General features: G+C 47.1%; 1 protein-coding gene across 1 annotated transcript in view; it reads left to right on the top strand.

Moving 5' to 3' along the window:
• The window catches only part of LOC147736800 (uncharacterized), a 433,099-nt gene that overhangs the window by 228,015 nt on the left and 187,503 nt on the right, over positions 1-17,581 (top strand). The window contains 1 exon segment of the mRNA XM_086952702.1: positions 2,321-4,450. Within this exon segment, the coding sequence (XP_086808828.1) occupies positions 2,321-4,450 (2,130 nt within the window).

Here is a 17,581-nt window from a genome sequence, read left to right as displayed (position 1 = left end):
CCCTCGCGATGGTGTGAGCAAGCCCTCTCCTTAGCCCCTACAGACAAGACACAGCAGGTGGAAAAGTGGCCCGGTAATCATAAGGAGCTCCCCATTCAAACCTGCCTCTGCTAGGTTGTGTATTCCTATGTCTTGTTCTGTAAGTGACAGGGCTGGGGAATTCCATGAGACAGGCTGAGTCACCCGGTGGTGAATAGCGAGATCTGCATCTAGATGGGAGGAAGGAGTTGGGCCTGAACCTTGAATAGGGCTGTGCCTACCTTCCACAATGCTGGCTCCACCTCCTGGGGAGCGGCTGATGTCTCCGCCCTGCACACTGAAAGAAGAGAAGGAGTCCTGTAAACAAAGTACTCCAGGACTGTACTTGCCCTCCACAATGCTGGCTACACCTCCTGTGGAGCGTCTGATGTGCATGCCCTGCACTGTGAAAGGAAAGGAGAAGTCTGGTAAACAGAGTGTTTCAGAACTGATTTGGACTTGGCAGATGGCGCTAGTGTGAGTGTTTCCCTCTCTCGACCTCCACGCCACTTGCAATACGAGACTGATGCAAGGTTGACCTGCTCCGCCGGACTGCAATAAACGGCTTGCTGGTTAACGGCCCATGGTTAACGGCCCCGGTGTGCTTCATCTATCTGCCGAACTCCTAAAAACTGAAGACTGCTTGCTGTCCGGATTAACGGCCTGGATTAAAGGCGCAGAACTATCTCCTCATTGGGAGCAAGAGTGAGAGCGAGAGTGAGCGAAGCTGCAGAGCTACGGAACGCTGCGGAGCTGCAGAGCTACGGAACCGCTGTGAGCCGAAAAACCCTTGGAGGGAAAGCGGCAGGCGTCGGCCTCAGTGTGGGGACTTGCTCCGTGCACTTCAGGCTTCGGGCTGCGTGCCACCGTTCTCACTGTACCAGCACCGGCGGAGTGTGAGCTGGGGACACGGTACCTGGCGCTGGCAGAACGGCACCTGGTGTAGGCGAGGTGAGGCGAGGTGTTTGTGTGAGGAGTCAAGACCTGTGAGTCGCCGTGCAGGAGCGCCCACCAGGAGAGCAAGGGAGCCGAGCCGAGGTGAGGCATCCATCGCACTTTCTTCCTCCCCCGCCTCTTCCCCAGCTGCACAATTCCACTCAACTCCGCCTTCAGAAAAGTGCAGAAGTGCCCTCTCTGCCCTCTCTGCTCTCTCTGCTCTCTGCTAGTGACAGCAAAGAGCAAGGCAGTCGTGAGCTGTCAGCGAGAGCTTCGAGCACATTGCAAAGGCGCCGAAAATAATGCTGATTTATTGAAATCGCCACCGAAAAGCCTCACTGAATCCACAGACAGTGATCCTCCCCACTTGGCCCCACTTGGCCCCCTTTCAACAGGCAGAGGCGTGGCGACCGGACTGCACAGTAGCGGTGCCATTACCCCCGGACCGCCGCGCAGGCAGCTTTGGGGCATTGGGGGGGCTGCTGGCTGCAGGCGCTGGCAGCGGAGGGCGGCTGTCGGCAGTAGGAGAACTGAGAATTGAGAACTGAGGCTGTAAGGGCAGAGGCTGGAGGCAGGCACCGAGGACCCAGCCAAGCCCCAACTTCCCACACCGCCAGGTCAGCCTATACTGCCTCCCATTGTATGTGGATACCATTCGCCAGGAGGGAGGCATAACGCTGCACAGCGAGCATAAAGGGGGTAATTAACCGCTGGATAAGCGCCATATCGCACCAACAGTGGAAAATCATTTAAAGCGACGCTGCAACTTCCCACTAACTACTAACTACTAACTGCTGCATCTTGCATGGTTCCTTCTCCACTACCCCTGCCTCATCACAATCTCATCAAATTCTCCATTCCATTGCCATCGTAGAGGCACTGTGTTCCACCAGGCTCTAGCACACTTTCGGCAATTTAGACTTCACATTGCAGTCACATCTCACCATCCTCCCGGATGGCAGCTGCTCCTATTTAGTGGGGGCAGACAGGCTTGGGAGGGGGAGTGGAAAACAGCAGAGTCCGAGGCAAAGGCTGGTGTGGTGCAGGTGATACAGGTGGTACAGACACCGGGCTGCAAGGATACCAGAAAATCATCCAGACAGCCCTTAAAGGATGAGATCAGGTAGGGTAAGGAGGACACCAAAGCAGAAAAAACGGACCCCAAAGGCAAAGAAATCCCCACCAGTTGACCAGTGCAAAGCAAATCAGGAAAAAACATCCCCAAAGGAAACAGATACAAAAAAAGGGCTAACAAGAGTGCTATCCACCCAACTTATCTCTCCAATCGCATCAATGTTCAGAAAAAAGCAGGGTGAGAGAGAGAGACTAGAGGCAAACAAAGCTTTTCTCTTTTTGAAAAATCCAGGAGCCACTCTCCTTACGACCCAACAATCTCTTCCGGGTCTACCTACACCTTTAACCCCCGAGAAGGTCTCCTGCAACAAAGGCCCAACACCAATACTCATGAAACTAACTCCCCAGGTACCTTGGGCGAATTCAACTAGCTCACCTGGCCGAAATAGTTACCAGGATGAACTCATAGCAATGGCCCATACGCAGGACGAACTTGGAGAAGGTCTCGACCAGGAAACCTCCCTGCAGCAAAAACGCACTACAAGAGACATTTCTGCCCTGGATTTGAGTAAAACACAGGCAACCGGAACCGCAACAGAGACCACCCCAGATAGTAAGAGGACGAAGGAAGTATTGACGTGCACAGAAAAATCAGCATCCAATGCAGAACTGAAAACACCAACAGTAGCATTAACTTTTTTTGAAAAATTCTCAGAAATCAATTCACAAAGCCCCCCAACGATACCACAAACACAGAAAGTACTTAACAAAGAGCCCCAGATATCTAAAGCCCAGATACACAGGGAACAAAACACAACCCAAATGGAATTGACTAGTCAGAACACTTCAGAAACATCATGGCTGAAGCTATTAAACTTTACATCAAGTCCAACATTAAATAACGAATTAACGCAAGACACAAGTAAAAATAAAGGGGGGAGAAATATGGGGGAAACAAAATCATCAAGCCCCACAGCAAGCCTCACATCAAGCCCAACCATAAACAAGGAAAAGCGGCAAAACACAAGTATAACCAACTATAAAAGGGAAGAAATCTCAGAAAAGAAACTAGGTAACACAAACGAGGAAGGGCAGTTTACCCAACTGCAAAGCAAAGGAAAAACAGTGGAAAATCCCAGAGATGGAAGAACTGTTACTCCAAAACCGGGCAACTCCTCACTTCCCCAAGAACGAGCTGATTTGCCATTCAATCAGAATTACGAACAGAGCACTAGAGTAAGCAACTCAGGGTTGTTTCTCTCTACAATAGAAACACTTCAATCAACAGTAAAGGCTTTAAACTGGCAATCCGACAAAATGGACATCCAAGTCGATTTAATGAACACCTTAGCCCACTACATTGCGGGGATCGACAATAAATTGGATAAACTAAATAATCTAATAATAACAGCTCAATCAAAGTATACGCTGGACCAGAGTCCCTGCACCTGCGGTCCGATCATAGACAAATTAAATCTCCTTCCCAATCTACTAGAACAAATACTGGCAGTAAGAAAATCAGATCCACATTTCTCCAATGAAAATTCAACCAGGAAAATTATCGATCACAACCACGCTAACAGTCCAGAAACAGTAAATTTAACCAAAAAAATTACTGACCATAATATCCTTAAGATTCCAGAAACGGATACATCTAAAGGAAAGAACAGGGCAGAAATAAGTCCAGCAGTGAACATAACAGCTCCAAACAAAACAACTTCCTTAGCAAGTCGACAAAAAAAACGGGAAAGGAAAGCAAGGAATAAACAACCAACAGGACACGCGGAAGAAGGTACCAGAATATTCCCCATATTCACCTCAGCTATAAACAAGGATGAAACACCAAATACGACGATTCAATCCAGCATCTCATTTGATCAAACACATAACTCATCAGGACAAGAGCTCCTAGTAAAAAAAGAAAGGGAGGCCCTTCGCACAGAGACGATAAGCAACGCTGGCACATGCACAGTATTAACGGCTATAGGTGAAACAAACAACAGAGACGCACAGCCGAGGTTGGTCTTGGGCAACGGAACACAGACAACTGAAGCAGTGGAAAAAGGAAGCCGCATAGAAAACAGCAGTACATTACAATCAACCGGCCCTCCAGGCCTACCTACAACCTCGGAGATTCCGGGAAAACGCCAAGAGGCGGCCGAGAATAAAAAACGGACACCAGCCAGACAAAGAAGCAAAGTCTCCCAAGAAAAACGTCAAGAAGGAACGAAACACTGCCTACAAGGCAGAGAAGAAACAATCCTAAGACAAAGCAGGCCTCAAGGCACGTTACAAGATTCCACAATAGAGGGCATACCTACTAACGTAAATAACAACCAGGAGGTACCATCAAAAATAAATGAAAGAACCGTAAACAGCAAAAGCCAGGTCTGGGGTGGAAAAAATCTACCCCCCACTGCGGGTATAAAAATACTACTAAGGCACGGAGTCCGTCACATAAACTTGAACCGCAACGAGGACGTCACTCCAGGGAAAGGAACAGAGTCTGATTACATCAGAGCCCCCCAGACAAACACAGCCACAAATGGAGGCTCAACAAAAGAGAATAACCAGACCATAATGACCACGATATCCCAGCGCGCACAAGTGATCAATACGCATGGAACACAAACATCTGCCGGGACCGGGCCACACTGCAAAATCAGCTCAGACAACACACCGGAACTAGGGAAAGGCCCTGAGAACTGGTCTAGCAATGACAACTTACATCTTAAACAACTCTTTTTTACCCCGGAATACGAAACTCAGGGGCAGCATGACATTCTCAACAGGGGAAATTTGTTTAAACTTTACGCCAACATTGAAGGGCTTCAACACCTAACTAACACGGACCTACTCTCAGTCAAATTCTGAAAGCAAGATGCAACTAGCTCATTGGAACAAACATTAACAACATGGCGAACAGCAGAAACCGCCCAGTTAATACTATCCTACAGAGAGAGGTTCGATTTATGGGGTATAAGACGTTCCAGGCCGGTAAAACCACGCTACCCAGGCCCTCTTGAAGCTCGTCCGGCGACAAAAGGGAAAGAAGAAAATCGGATAGAAAGAAAGGAGCAGGCAATTTCAGTACTACGGAACGCTTCATCAACAACCCATCCCCTAACTACAACAGGTAATCAAATAAACTCCAAGGATGACGCCGCCTACTGGCCCTGGCTAACAGACACATTAAACAAACAGAAAAATAATTGACCTCCCAAAAAACCTCAAAAGGATAGCACCCAGGAAATCTTCCACCTATTGTCCTGGAATATAGCCGGAGCGAGGAAATGGATGGAAGAAGGCTTGCCCCCTCACAATTGGACAGCATGTGATATCATTGCCCTCCAAGAAACATGGGCATTGGAGGAGCTACATCTTGTTGGGTACACCCACTTCAATATACCAGCAAGGAAAAATGTCCTCTACGGTCGACCGAAAGGGGGATTATCAGTTTATATTGCGTCGGACATCAAGATTAACTCAGAACAAATAGCCCCTCATGGGCCAAACATGCAATTAATAAAACTAACTATGCCAGGCAGACCAACTCCGACACTACTGGTTAACCTCTATGCACCTCCAAAGGCGAAAGAGAAACAAATCAAAAAGTGATCATTCATATCAACATATTTATTTCAATTTAAAACTTACCAAATATCACAGTTGCAATACAGTGGGAGATAACTTCACGACCACTAACTTAAAACGACTTAACTGGACAACGGCCAACATCGATGAGCTGCAGGCAAATGTGCAGAGACTAAAAATAGAGGGTGAGGGAACAACAGGTACCCAAATACAAAAATGGGAGAGTTTTACAGAAAATTTACCAGCAAGTACGTCCGTTCCTAATAAAGCACAACCTCGGAATAAGAAAATTCCTCTGCCAAAGAACCTGGCAAAACTCAAAATAGAGATAAGGAGAAATGCCAGAGCATTAAAAAAGACAACTACGTCATCCAAAGACTGGGTCCAAAGACTGGGTCCAAAGACAAAACCTCAAGAAAGAATATAAAAAGAAAATGTGGGAACACAAAAGATCTCTGAAAGATGACTTCTGGGCAAAACTACTCTGCACTGCCAAGAACACCAACTCAAACGCATTTTGGAGGATTATTAACAGCTTAAATTACCCTTCAAATCCAACATCATCCAATGTCCAAGAAGCGGACTGGGCCGCGTTTTTAACAGAGAGGTTCGCAGAGATAACACCAGACCAGTCTAACTCGGGGGCAATCCAACAAACTACCAATGAAGTGGCCCAAAAAAGAAAAGGGAGTATCACTCCCAGCGGTGGAATTAGAACCTCTTGCATGCAAACATCAAACAATAAGGATGAACGCAGAGAAAATCCATCACCAGGCGGGGATCTCTTGGTAACCAGGCTTTACCGTGACGTGGCTAGCCCATGGGAGAAGAAGGACGCAACAAACAAGGTCAAACAAGCAAGGTACAGCGAAGAGGACATAAGAAGAATCATAAGGAAGTCAAGTGGCAACGGAGCTCCAGGGCCGAATGGGATCCCTCCAATAGTCTACAAAACTGATCCGGACTTTTGGAGTAGGAAATTAAAAAAATTATTTGAAGAGATAACAACTGTAAACAAAATACCGTCAAGCTGGCAGGGCTCCATAATCTCACCAATCTTTAAAGGAGGAGACAGAACATCCCCAGCTAACTATAGACTGATCGCCCTCCTAGACGTGGAGGTGAAGTACTTTGCATCCCTCGTCCTGGAAGATCTAATAAACTGGTCCGACGACACAAAGAGAATACCGTTGAACCAAACAGGCTTCAGGAAAGGAACTGGGACACTGACAAATATTATGTCTCTCTCAGTGCTAGCCGATAAATATCTTCGAAGAAAACAGCCCCTTCACCTGTTTTTTATTGACCTAAAGGCAGCATTCGACAGTGTAGATAGGAACATCTTATGGAGGAAATTGCGCTGTTGGAACATCCCGGATAAAACCCTGAGAGGGATCTTACTCCTTTATTCCAACACTTGGATGGCAGTTAAATTGGGGAATGGAACACGGCTCTCAAGGAAAATTAACACCAGTAAAGGTCTAAAGCAGGGCTGTGTCCTAGCCCCCCATCTTTTTAATCTTTTTATGGCAGACCTAACACCAATTCTGAATAATATCCCATCCCATCCACCTAAACTGGGCTCCTTTCCGCTAACTCATCTATCTTATGGGGACGACGTGGTTCTGTTGAACCTAACGAAGATTGGCATCCAAAGGTTATTAGCAGGGCTGGCAGAATTCATAAAAAACAACAACCTGGAGATAAACACAACAAAAACAAAAACAATGCTCATCACCAGGCGGCGGACAGCCAGCGCATACATCTACCTGGAGGGGACAAAGCTAGAGGCCGTGTCCAACTTCAAGTACTTGGGCTTCCACTTTGATAACCGACAAAGCCACCAGCAGCAAAGGTCCTACATCTCTCAGAGATCAAACTCACTCTCATTTGCTTTTAGATCTTTGGCTAAAAAGCTCTCAGGGCCATCATATAAACCTCTACTGGCAACAATAAAAGCAAAAGTTCTTCCAACCCTGTCATATGGCAGTGTAGGATTGCATGGGAAAGACGCAGATCTGCTCAACAAAATGCAGACAGCCATCTTCAAATCCACCTTCCATATACATCAGGGAGCCTCACCAGCTCAGACGAGGTTAGAATTCGGAATAATAAACGAGACACTGGGAAGAAAGTACGCAAGCATTAAGTACTGGTATACACTGAAACAGAACACGTCAGCCTCGGAATTGCACCAAGCATTATGGGAAGATATAAGATCTGATGTTAATTCCCCATACAATCAGTATCTTGAAAAGGCTATAACTGAGACCGGAACAAGAAAACTTTGGGAACTCAACCTGCCTTACCCGGCGTTTAAACAAGCTATAAACAAGTCGACAAAATTTCACTCCCTCTTACTCGATAAAGCCACGTTTAGTACCAGAAAACACGCATGGATGGTCATATCAAACTACAAAACACTCGTGGCAGCCCCATATCTAACAATCACATTCCCAGCTCACAGAAAACAGAAATTGATGGGACTCCGTTTGGGGAAATTTCCATCGACTATGGACCAACCAATCTGGGTGCACGACGGACCCAAAATCTGTAGATTATGCGGGAGGAGTAATGAGGACTTCATCCATCTTGTCTGTATCTGCCCATATCTAGCTCAAGCTCGAAGCTCTCTTTTAAAAAAGTCTATGAACGAGCGGGGCATAAGAACGTGCAGATCTGCAATTATGGCAACTTTGAACCCAGTAGACACGCGATTGAACTGCCTACTACTAAAGTTCCTTGCAGCCCACACCCAAGCGCTAAAGCACACCCTGGCACCCAGTCAATAAAAGGATAATATAACTGTGGTAGCTCGGGGAGAGAGCTCTCTGGAACATTAAAAGAGAAAAAAACCAAGAACTTCTGCACTAAGTTAGACAGACTGTATTTTAATTACACTTTATTCTATTTAAATAACAAATTTGGTATTAGACTGAGAATGCTCTAGAACATACCAACAGAGATCGCACTTATATATCAAGAAATTTTAAACATATTAGTCGACTCTTTTAAAATGTATTGTTGTGGTTTTAATTAACTGAAACAATTAAAAAAAAAATTCACAGTCAATTTTCACAGACTGGGCAAAGGCCCCTCTCCTCTCAGAGAACAAAAGGATTTGGTGTATAAATATTGGTACCCTGATCCCATGAAATTAGATCACTTTGGACTACAAGAAGAAACCTTTACTGAGGAGAGGAACCTGAAAAAACTGAGGAGAGACTATTCCCAAGCTGAAGTGCTTTTTGGGGATTGGCCTGCAGTGGTTGCCTTACTGCCAAAGGAAGGAGAAAGGAACTTTGTGTACTTTGCTTTCAAATTGTGAAGGATCTCCAAGGGCTTGGAAAAGAGCTTGCCTCCTGATAAAGTCTCAGGGAGAACAGACTTCACCCCCCAGCTCCCCAGAGTTCTTTGGAAGTGCCTGCTGCTATTTTGGACCTTCCGAGGGACTGCGTGTCGCAAGGAGCTGGAAGCACGACTCAACGAGAAGAAGCTTGTTGCCGTCGCTGGGCCTCCTGTGGCAACTTCAAAGGAGGGTGTCGCCGCTGGAACTGTCGCACTGCACCGCATCAGAGAGAAGCATGCCGCAACGAAGAGGCAGCGTGTCGCCGTTGCTGCTGCTGGTGTCGCAACTCCACAGGAGGGTGTCGCCGCTGTAGTTGTCGCACTGCACCGCATCAGGAGAACGATCTCGCAACGAGGTCGGAGAATGTCGCTGTGCCTACCGTCGCAACTCCAAAGGAGGGTGCTAGCGCTAGAACTGTCGCATTGCACCGTATCAACCAAGAGCACCTCACATCCCCGAGATGCACGCCTCCGTCGCAGCTCCTGCTGTCGCATCTTGGATGTCGCCGTTGTAGTTGTCGCATCGAGCGGAAGCTTCAAGCATCATGGGAGAAGAGCGTGGCCGCTGGAGCTGTTGTTCAAGCATCATGGGAGAAGAGCGTGGCCGCTGGAGTTGTTGTCGTCGCTGCAGTCCATGCCTCGAACCTAGAGCTTCTCGCATCCCCAAGAAGCGTGCTGCATCTGGAAGATCTTCAGGTCTTTATTTCTTTGTACCTGAACTTTGCCACATTTCCCATCGCTGCGACATTGCTTGTCGTGGAAGCGCAACGCAACTTAAGGTACATTGACGCAGAGTGTCGCATCTAAAAACTGAACTGAACTAAGCTTAAATCAAAGTCGGAGAAGTCTGGAAGTCCAGTTTCTGAGTCGCTTAGTCATCGGGTTCCGGCAGGAGCGTCGACAAAGCAAACCAGCAAGTTACTGTTGGTGCCTGTTTGAACAGGGTGGTCACTCCTTGACCACAAGGGAGATATCTTCAGTTTTGTAGTTGGTATAGCATGTTGAAGTCCAAGAGTTTCGTTCCAGGATAATTTAATGTCTCTAGACACAGCTCCTATCGTTATACTAAACTAAAGGGCTGGATTACCTGCTAGGTCCGTCCTATGGGTGGACCTGAGAAGGGGGTGGTTACACCCCTTTCTCTTTGTCCAGGTTCGCACCAGAGCTGGGGCTGGAGTGCCCCAGCAACTGGTTTAAACCGGGCTATGCATGGAGCACCTTGTGTGCCCCAGGCAGTGTCTGCAAAAGCATCTTTCCATTCAACCCACCCTGCCATAATACACTACAGGCTATCTGGGGAGGTACCAGCACCTCTCTCGACAGGAAACCTATTGTCCAGGCCTCCCTTGCTGGAGTTTTGTCCAGCTGCAGGAGGTCAGACTCGTGTCTGTGGCAGCAGCATCCATTTTGTGATGCTGGGGCTCTGTTTAACTTTAACCGGGTACAGCAGTAACATACATGTCTTTTCCCTCTAGAAGGGGGGAATGCTAACCCCACCGCCAGAATTGGCGGGGGGGATAGTATTCCAAAGCGTTTGACACCTTACACGATATGTTTTGATAAAGCCAAACTAAAGTTTGCTTTTAACCGTAAGGATTATAATGCACTTAAGAGTATATGGTGATATCATATCATATAACAACTATAAGGTCATGGTTCCGAAAGCTGCAGAGAGGCTCAGCTCATGCCAGAGCACCCTCTCACATAAAACCAAGCACTCTGCCTCCAGGATTGTCGAGACCTACCATAGGAGTGACTTATAGATGCATATGTGTCTATATATAAGGTTAAATATCAGAATACTATATCAAAGTAAGGGGTGATTACACCACCTTGCCCAAGCTGAGTGATCAGCCTGTGGTGTCAGTTTGGATGGCCAGCCAGGGGTGGCATAATGCAAGCTGCAGCCCCTGATAAGCCTTGGATGTACCTATGTCCTGGGTACCTATGGTATACTATACAGGGGCTCATAGAGGTGACCCAATACCCATTCTGGTATGTACCTAAAGTACATGGTATCAGTTTAGAGAGAGAACAGCTGGGATGTGGGTCTGATTAGCAGGCCCACAGCCACACTAAAGTAAAAAAAACAGTACATCACAGCAAAAAGTGGGGGTGACCATAGGAAGCAGACCCTACTCTCCTATACCCTCTTTAACACCAATGATGCCCACAAACAACCCTAGGGCAAGTAGGAAAGCCCCCCAGGGCCCCCGGATAGAAGAGCCCAGCTCAGCCCCAGGGTCCCCCCGGATAGAAGAGCCCAGCCATGGCTGGCTCCTGCAGACATTCCCTCCAGGATTATTCAGTCTATTTCTAAAAACACAGCAGAAGGTGCTGACAACCTCCTACCTGATCAGAGACCTCTGCAGACATGTCCAGGCTCTCTCCTCCTCCTGGGGTCGGCGGGGTGGAGGGCAGATCTGGGGTCTGAGGGGGGTAGATCTGGGGTCTGTGAGAGTCTGAAGATGAACCACCTGACAGGGGTTCTTCCTCCTCTGCAGCAGGCTGAACACTCAAGGGGAGACCGGAAGTGATGTCAGCATCCGCTGCTCGTGCTGTCTCTGCCCCCGCTGACCCGGAAGAGGAAACCCTTCTCCCTTCCATTATCATCCAACCTCCTTGTTTCGTTCTCCCAGCGGGTCAGTTCAGCAGGGGTAGCTTCCTTCTGTATCTCTCGAACACTTTCCATAGTGTTATCGAACATTTTAGACTCCTCCACCCATCTAGCGGAATTTACATACATTGGAGACATTTTAGATCTAGCAGTGTCTTTTGCTGTTTGGTCCGCGAAAGCATTCCCTTCTCCCACAGTATCCACTATGGCCTTGTGCACGCTACATTTCATAATTGCTACCTTTCGAGGCAGAGTCAAAGCCATTAACAACCTTAAAATCAAAGGGCCATGTTGTGTTCGCTGGCCATGCGAAGTGAGGAACCCCCTTTCTGCCCACAATTCGTCAAAACTATGAGCCACGCCAAAGATGTACTGGCTATCTGTATAGATATTTACTTCCAGTCCTTCACTTAACTCACATGCTCGCAACAGGGCTATTAACTCAGCTGCCTGCGCAGAATGATAGGGAACTCGAGTTGTTTCAACTACAGTGCGCAGGGTAGTAATTGCGTACGCAGCTGTTGTCGTGCCATCTGGTAACTTAAAACAAGAGCCATCCACATACAACTCCCCTTGGGGGTCAGATAGGGGCGTGTCTGTGAGGTCCACCCGTCCCTTTGTTTCTTCTTCAGTCCGAAATATAGAATCATGTATGTCATTATTTGGTTCATCCGAAGGGAGGGGTAGTAACGTGGCTGGATTCAGAGTGGCACACATTTTGATAGTGATATGGGGAGCAAATAAAGTCAATTCATATACAGTAAGACGAGTACTAGTAAGGTACTGTGTCTTAGTTTTATTTTACCTGTTACTTGTAACGCAACTCATTTACTCTGTCACTTTTAAAATTGATTACGAATTTTAAAATCACGCACTGTATGTTTTGCTATAAAGTTAAAATTGATTACGGATTTTAAAACTTCACTTACTCTGCGTACCCACGATAATTCCCGGTGCTGCTAAGGGCTCAATTGTATTCCAGTAGTCTGTGCTTGGTATTCCAGCCTGCCCGCCCCGGTCCGACTCGGTAGCCAATACCGTAGAGCGGAGGGCGGGACAGGAAGAGCCAGACACTCCCAGCAAGTCGAGCGGTTAGCGCTCTAGATCTTTTGATCACAGGGCTATTTAGGCAGCGAGGAGGCACCAGCTAACCGCGGTAAGGGACGACGGTGGCAGTGTCTCCCGACCCTGCTTGGCATCAGTAAGCACCCTCAGAGCGGAAGCTCGGCACAAATATTGTTTTACCTGTTACTTGTAACGCAACTCATTTACTCTGTCACTTTTAAAATTGATTATGAATTTTAAAATCGCGCACGATATGTTTTGCTATAAAGTTAAAATTGATTACGAATTTTAAAACTTCACTTACTCTGCGTACACACGATAATTCCCGGTGCTGCGAAGGGCTCAATTGTATTCAAGTAGTCTGTGCTCGGTATTCCAGCCTGCCCGCCCCGGTCCGACTCGGTAGCCAATACCGTAGAGCGGAGGGCAGGACAGGAAGAGCCAGACACTCCCAGCAAGTCTAGCGGTTAGCGCTCTAGATCTTTTGATCATAGGGCTATTTAGCTTCCTCGTCGGGTCAAGCGCGCAGGGGTTGCGCGCAGCAGAGCGCCTAAGGACGCGCCTAAGATGAGCCAAAGACCAGCCCGTCTGCGCCCATCCGCGACCGGACGGGGCCAGGGACAATGGCACCGAAATCTGACAACACAGAGGTATGGCCCATTACTCATGCTATCTACTCCACTCAGACACTCCTGGCCTTACGTAACACACCCCCATGGGTATGCACAACTGGGGCAGACACAAGCTCGGAGGGCCCCTTCTCATGCCGTCATTGCAAGACCAAGTTCCAAACTGTATCAGAGGGCAAAGATAACACAGACCCTGTGGGTGATCCGCGATATACTGATATCAAGGCCAATTATCTTGCTTATGGCCACCCCACTCCAACTAAAAGGGTGGGTACTAATGTATCACTTGGGAGCAAGAACCTTCTATGTAACATCCGATCACTATCGAAACATGCAACCGAAGTATGGGATTTAATTTCATCTGAAGAGCCCGACTTATGTTTCCTGACGGAAACATGGCTGAAACCACACTCGGTTCCGGCCATAACCCTTGGAATTCCGATGGGGTATAAAATTGTCAGACTAGACCGCCCTTCTAAGACAGGGGGTGGGATTGCAATAGTCCATAAACAAGAAATAAATATTTCTATCCTAGATGAACTATGCACCCCAGAACTTGAACTGTTGATTTTTAAAACTAACATTGCACCCAAAAATAGCCAAAAAGGGGCTCTGGTTTATCGCCCTCCTGGACCGTGTGCCAATTTCTCCACCACACTAGTAGAAGCACTGGCCCCCCACATAAGTAAAGACAGCGATTTTTTACTTGTGGAAGACTTCAACGTTCATAGCGAATTAAAAGAGTGCACTGAGGCACAATCTCTTCTGACAGATTTGTCCCTACTAGGCCTAAAACAAGCCAATAGTGGTCCTACACACGAGGCAGGACACACTCTGGATCTAATCCCGTCCAACTCTGCATTAATTAAATGTCTACCTCCAACTCAAGTAAAATGGACCGATCATTTTATCATAGAATTTTATACCCCCCACATCAGCACTCCTCCCTCAGGCACAACAGCCTTGCCAAGCAAACGTAGGCAATGGCACAAATCACCCAAAATTCCTTTAAAGAAAGGTTTGTTGAACCTTCCCTTGCGCCCACTGAGGACATCGAGGGGGCCCTAACTAAATTTGAAGGAGCGCTGGTAACTGCAGTGAATGATATTGCCCCCCTGAAACTGTTCAAACCACGTCCGGCACATAAACAAGAAGTCTGGTTTTCGGAGCATTTAAGATCCCTAAAAAAAACGCCAGAAAACTTGAAAAGAAATGGAGATCGTCCCACCTGGCTGATGAAAAGAGCCGCTACTGGGAATCCCTCTCCACATACCATAAAGCCATCGGTATGGCTCGCAAAACTCATATGGCATCCCAAATCGAAGCTGCTGGAAGCATCCTAGGGTATTATATCAAATCCTACAGTCTTTCGTTAAACCGGTGGCCTGCAAGAGCTTAGAGTTTGCATCTCAGCAACTGTGTGATGATATCTCACTGTTCTTCACCAATAAAATAGATAAAATCTATGAGAAAATCATTAGCCCCAACCTGTCCTTTTGTGGAAACAACTCTCCTCCACAAAGCAAGGAAGATCCCATCCCCATCACGCACACCCTAGGCATTTTCCCCTCTATCACACTAGAGGAGGTTGTATCTCTAACCTCGCAAATCAAGAGCGGATGTCCAGATGACACCATTCCAGCAAGAATTATACCTATGATTGGTACAGAATTAGGGCCTGGGATTCAGAGGCTGGTAAATCTTTCCCTGAACACAGGTGAGGTCCCCAGAGGGTGGAAGAAGGCTCTGGTTAGACCCATTAGAAAAAATCCCACAATTCATTTGACAGATTTGTCCAATCTTAGCCCTATATCCCTGCTACCATTCCTGGGAAAACTCATTGAAAAACATGTGAATCGCCATCTATCCATTTACATTGAACAGGCAGGAGGGCTGGATTATTAACAATCCGGTTTTAGGCCTAAACATAGCACGGAGTCAACTCTGATGTCAGTCACAGATGACCTACATATGTACCAGGATAGGGGCCATTCTGTCATCCTGGTACTACTAGACTTGTCGGCGGCGTTCGACACGGTGTCACACAACATCTTGACAAGCCGACTGGAAAACATCGGTCTAAAGGACAAAGCTCTGACCTGGCTAAGAAGCTTCTTATCCAACCACACCCAATGCGTCACCATGGGTGCCTATCGCTCGTTGGAGGTAGAGATTTCCAAAGGGGTGCCACAGTGATCCTGTTTGAGCCCTACTCTTTATAACATCTATGTGGCACCCCTGGCTGGAATTATGCTAGCATATGGGTTCGTCCCTGTGGCATACGAGGATGACACACAGCTCCTCTTTCCCTTTAAATCTACGACCACCGAGGTAAAGAACTCCTTTTCTCAGGGCATGAGAGCTGTGGCTCAGTGGATGTCATCAAACTGTCTGCAGTGTAATGTAAGCAAGACCGAAGTTATGTTGTTCGGGGAGGCTAAGATCCTCTGGACCCCAGATTGGTGGCCACATGATCTGGGTCCAGTCCCCGAACCCAAACAGATCGTAAAGAACTTAGGAGTCCGACTAGATCAGGAATTCTCACTGAAACAACATAGCAACTACATTGTGGGCTCATGCTTCCACGTAATCAGCCTGTTACGTAAAATCTTCCCTATTCTCCCAGACTCCGTCAGGAGAACGTTGGTACAGGCTCTGGTTCTTAGCCGCATTGATTATTGTAACAGCCTGTTACTATCTGTAAACGAGGGAGTATTAGGAAAACTCCAAGTGATTCAGAACACTGCGGCCCGCCTGGTCCTAAGCGCCCCCCCCCCCCCCCTCCCCCGTACGGCATCCAAACCTCTTCTAGACAAATTACATTGGTTGTCTGTCCGGCAGAGGACGAAGTTTAAGACTTGTTGTCTAATTCACAAAAGCTTAAACGGACTAGGTCCTGCATACCTGAAGAATAAATATATACCCTACACCCCTGCACGTTCCCTTAGGTCAAGCAACCAATTTCTATTAGTTGTGCCCCGCGCAAAGAAGGCCAGGCACGGAGGTAGAGCTCTTTCTGTGGCCGGTCCATCGCTATGGAACAAGCTCCCTCTAGCTCTCAGACAGTGCTCAGAACATCTGCTGTTCAGAAAGAAACTCAAAACCTTTCTGTTCCAAAACTAATTTTCCATCTGGTCTCTCTCTCTGATTGTGCTTTGCTGTGTTTCCTTGGGCGCAGAGATACTCCTCCGGGAGTCGATTCAAGCATGATACAAACCCGCAAATAAATAAATTCAAAAGCGTGTCCACAGCGTGGGGTACCATCACTGTGAGGTCACAATTTAACACGAGTCCTTCCGACTGCGGAATGGCCACCGCCACTGCGGCTGTAGCTGTCAAACAACTAGAAAGTGCTCTGGCAATATAATCCAATACTGCCGAAAAATACGCAACAGGCCACACAACTCACAACTCCCTTCTTGGTATCTAGACTTATTTCTTCTTCACAGATCATAATGGTGCGCTAGATAGGTCTAGATCTCTTACCTTTAGATATTGATTTACTAGAGAGCGAGCATTACCATTAATTATACATAAGCTGTTTTTGCAGTCTTTGTTTGTGTTATGCTTTGGCCAAAAATAAGATTACACCTGATAACTTATGTATTACCATTTGTAAGGTAGAGTCTAGCGTATGAAACAACATACTATGATTTACACATGTTATTTACATATATCATTTACTTTTCTTAATGATTATAATTTTGGAGCGCTTTAACATTTCTCCGCACTTGTATTCTTAAGGTAGCATGTTGTCAGTATCCATGCTGGTGAGGGCATATCGATGAGTCTTATGTAATCAGTGAGGACTCATTGACTGGCAACGCCGCTCTCTCACTCGAGGGAACTACAGTTCCCATGAGGCTTGAGGCGACGTGCAATGACATAATCACGCTCTCGCGTGATCACACGTTAGCAACACGGAGCAGGAAGTAAGGAGCCTGCAAATATAAACGTGGCCAGTTCCTGTAGTCGGTACCTCCACGACGGCTTAGACAACGTCAGAGGTACCGACGGACAGGTAAGACCAAGCGTGATGAGTGATTGTCGTAGGCTGAGCGTTAGTTGAGGGGTCTCTCGAGCGCCGGAAAATAGATATTGTCGCCCCTTATGCTAGTCACACTGCATGACTTTGTAGGATTGAGGGGAATAGATAATGATCTTCAAGTACGTCTTTTTCCTAAACTCTATTTGGACTATTACTATTGCGTTTATCTGTTCAATCGGACTACACAATACGATTTGGATAGCAACATCAATTATGAATGTACCCGGTGGGTTTTGTAGATTTTCACTCTGC

The sequence above is a fragment of the Lissotriton vulgaris genome, chromosome 1_2 (genome assembly GCF_964263255.1).
Source record: "Lissotriton vulgaris chromosome 1_2, aLisVul1.2, whole genome shotgun sequence".
Lineage (NCBI taxonomy): Eukaryota > Metazoa > Chordata > Amphibia > Caudata > Salamandridae > Lissotriton > Lissotriton vulgaris.
Note: the sequence above shows the minus strand (reverse complement) of the source record. Positions and strands in the feature narration are given on the sequence as shown.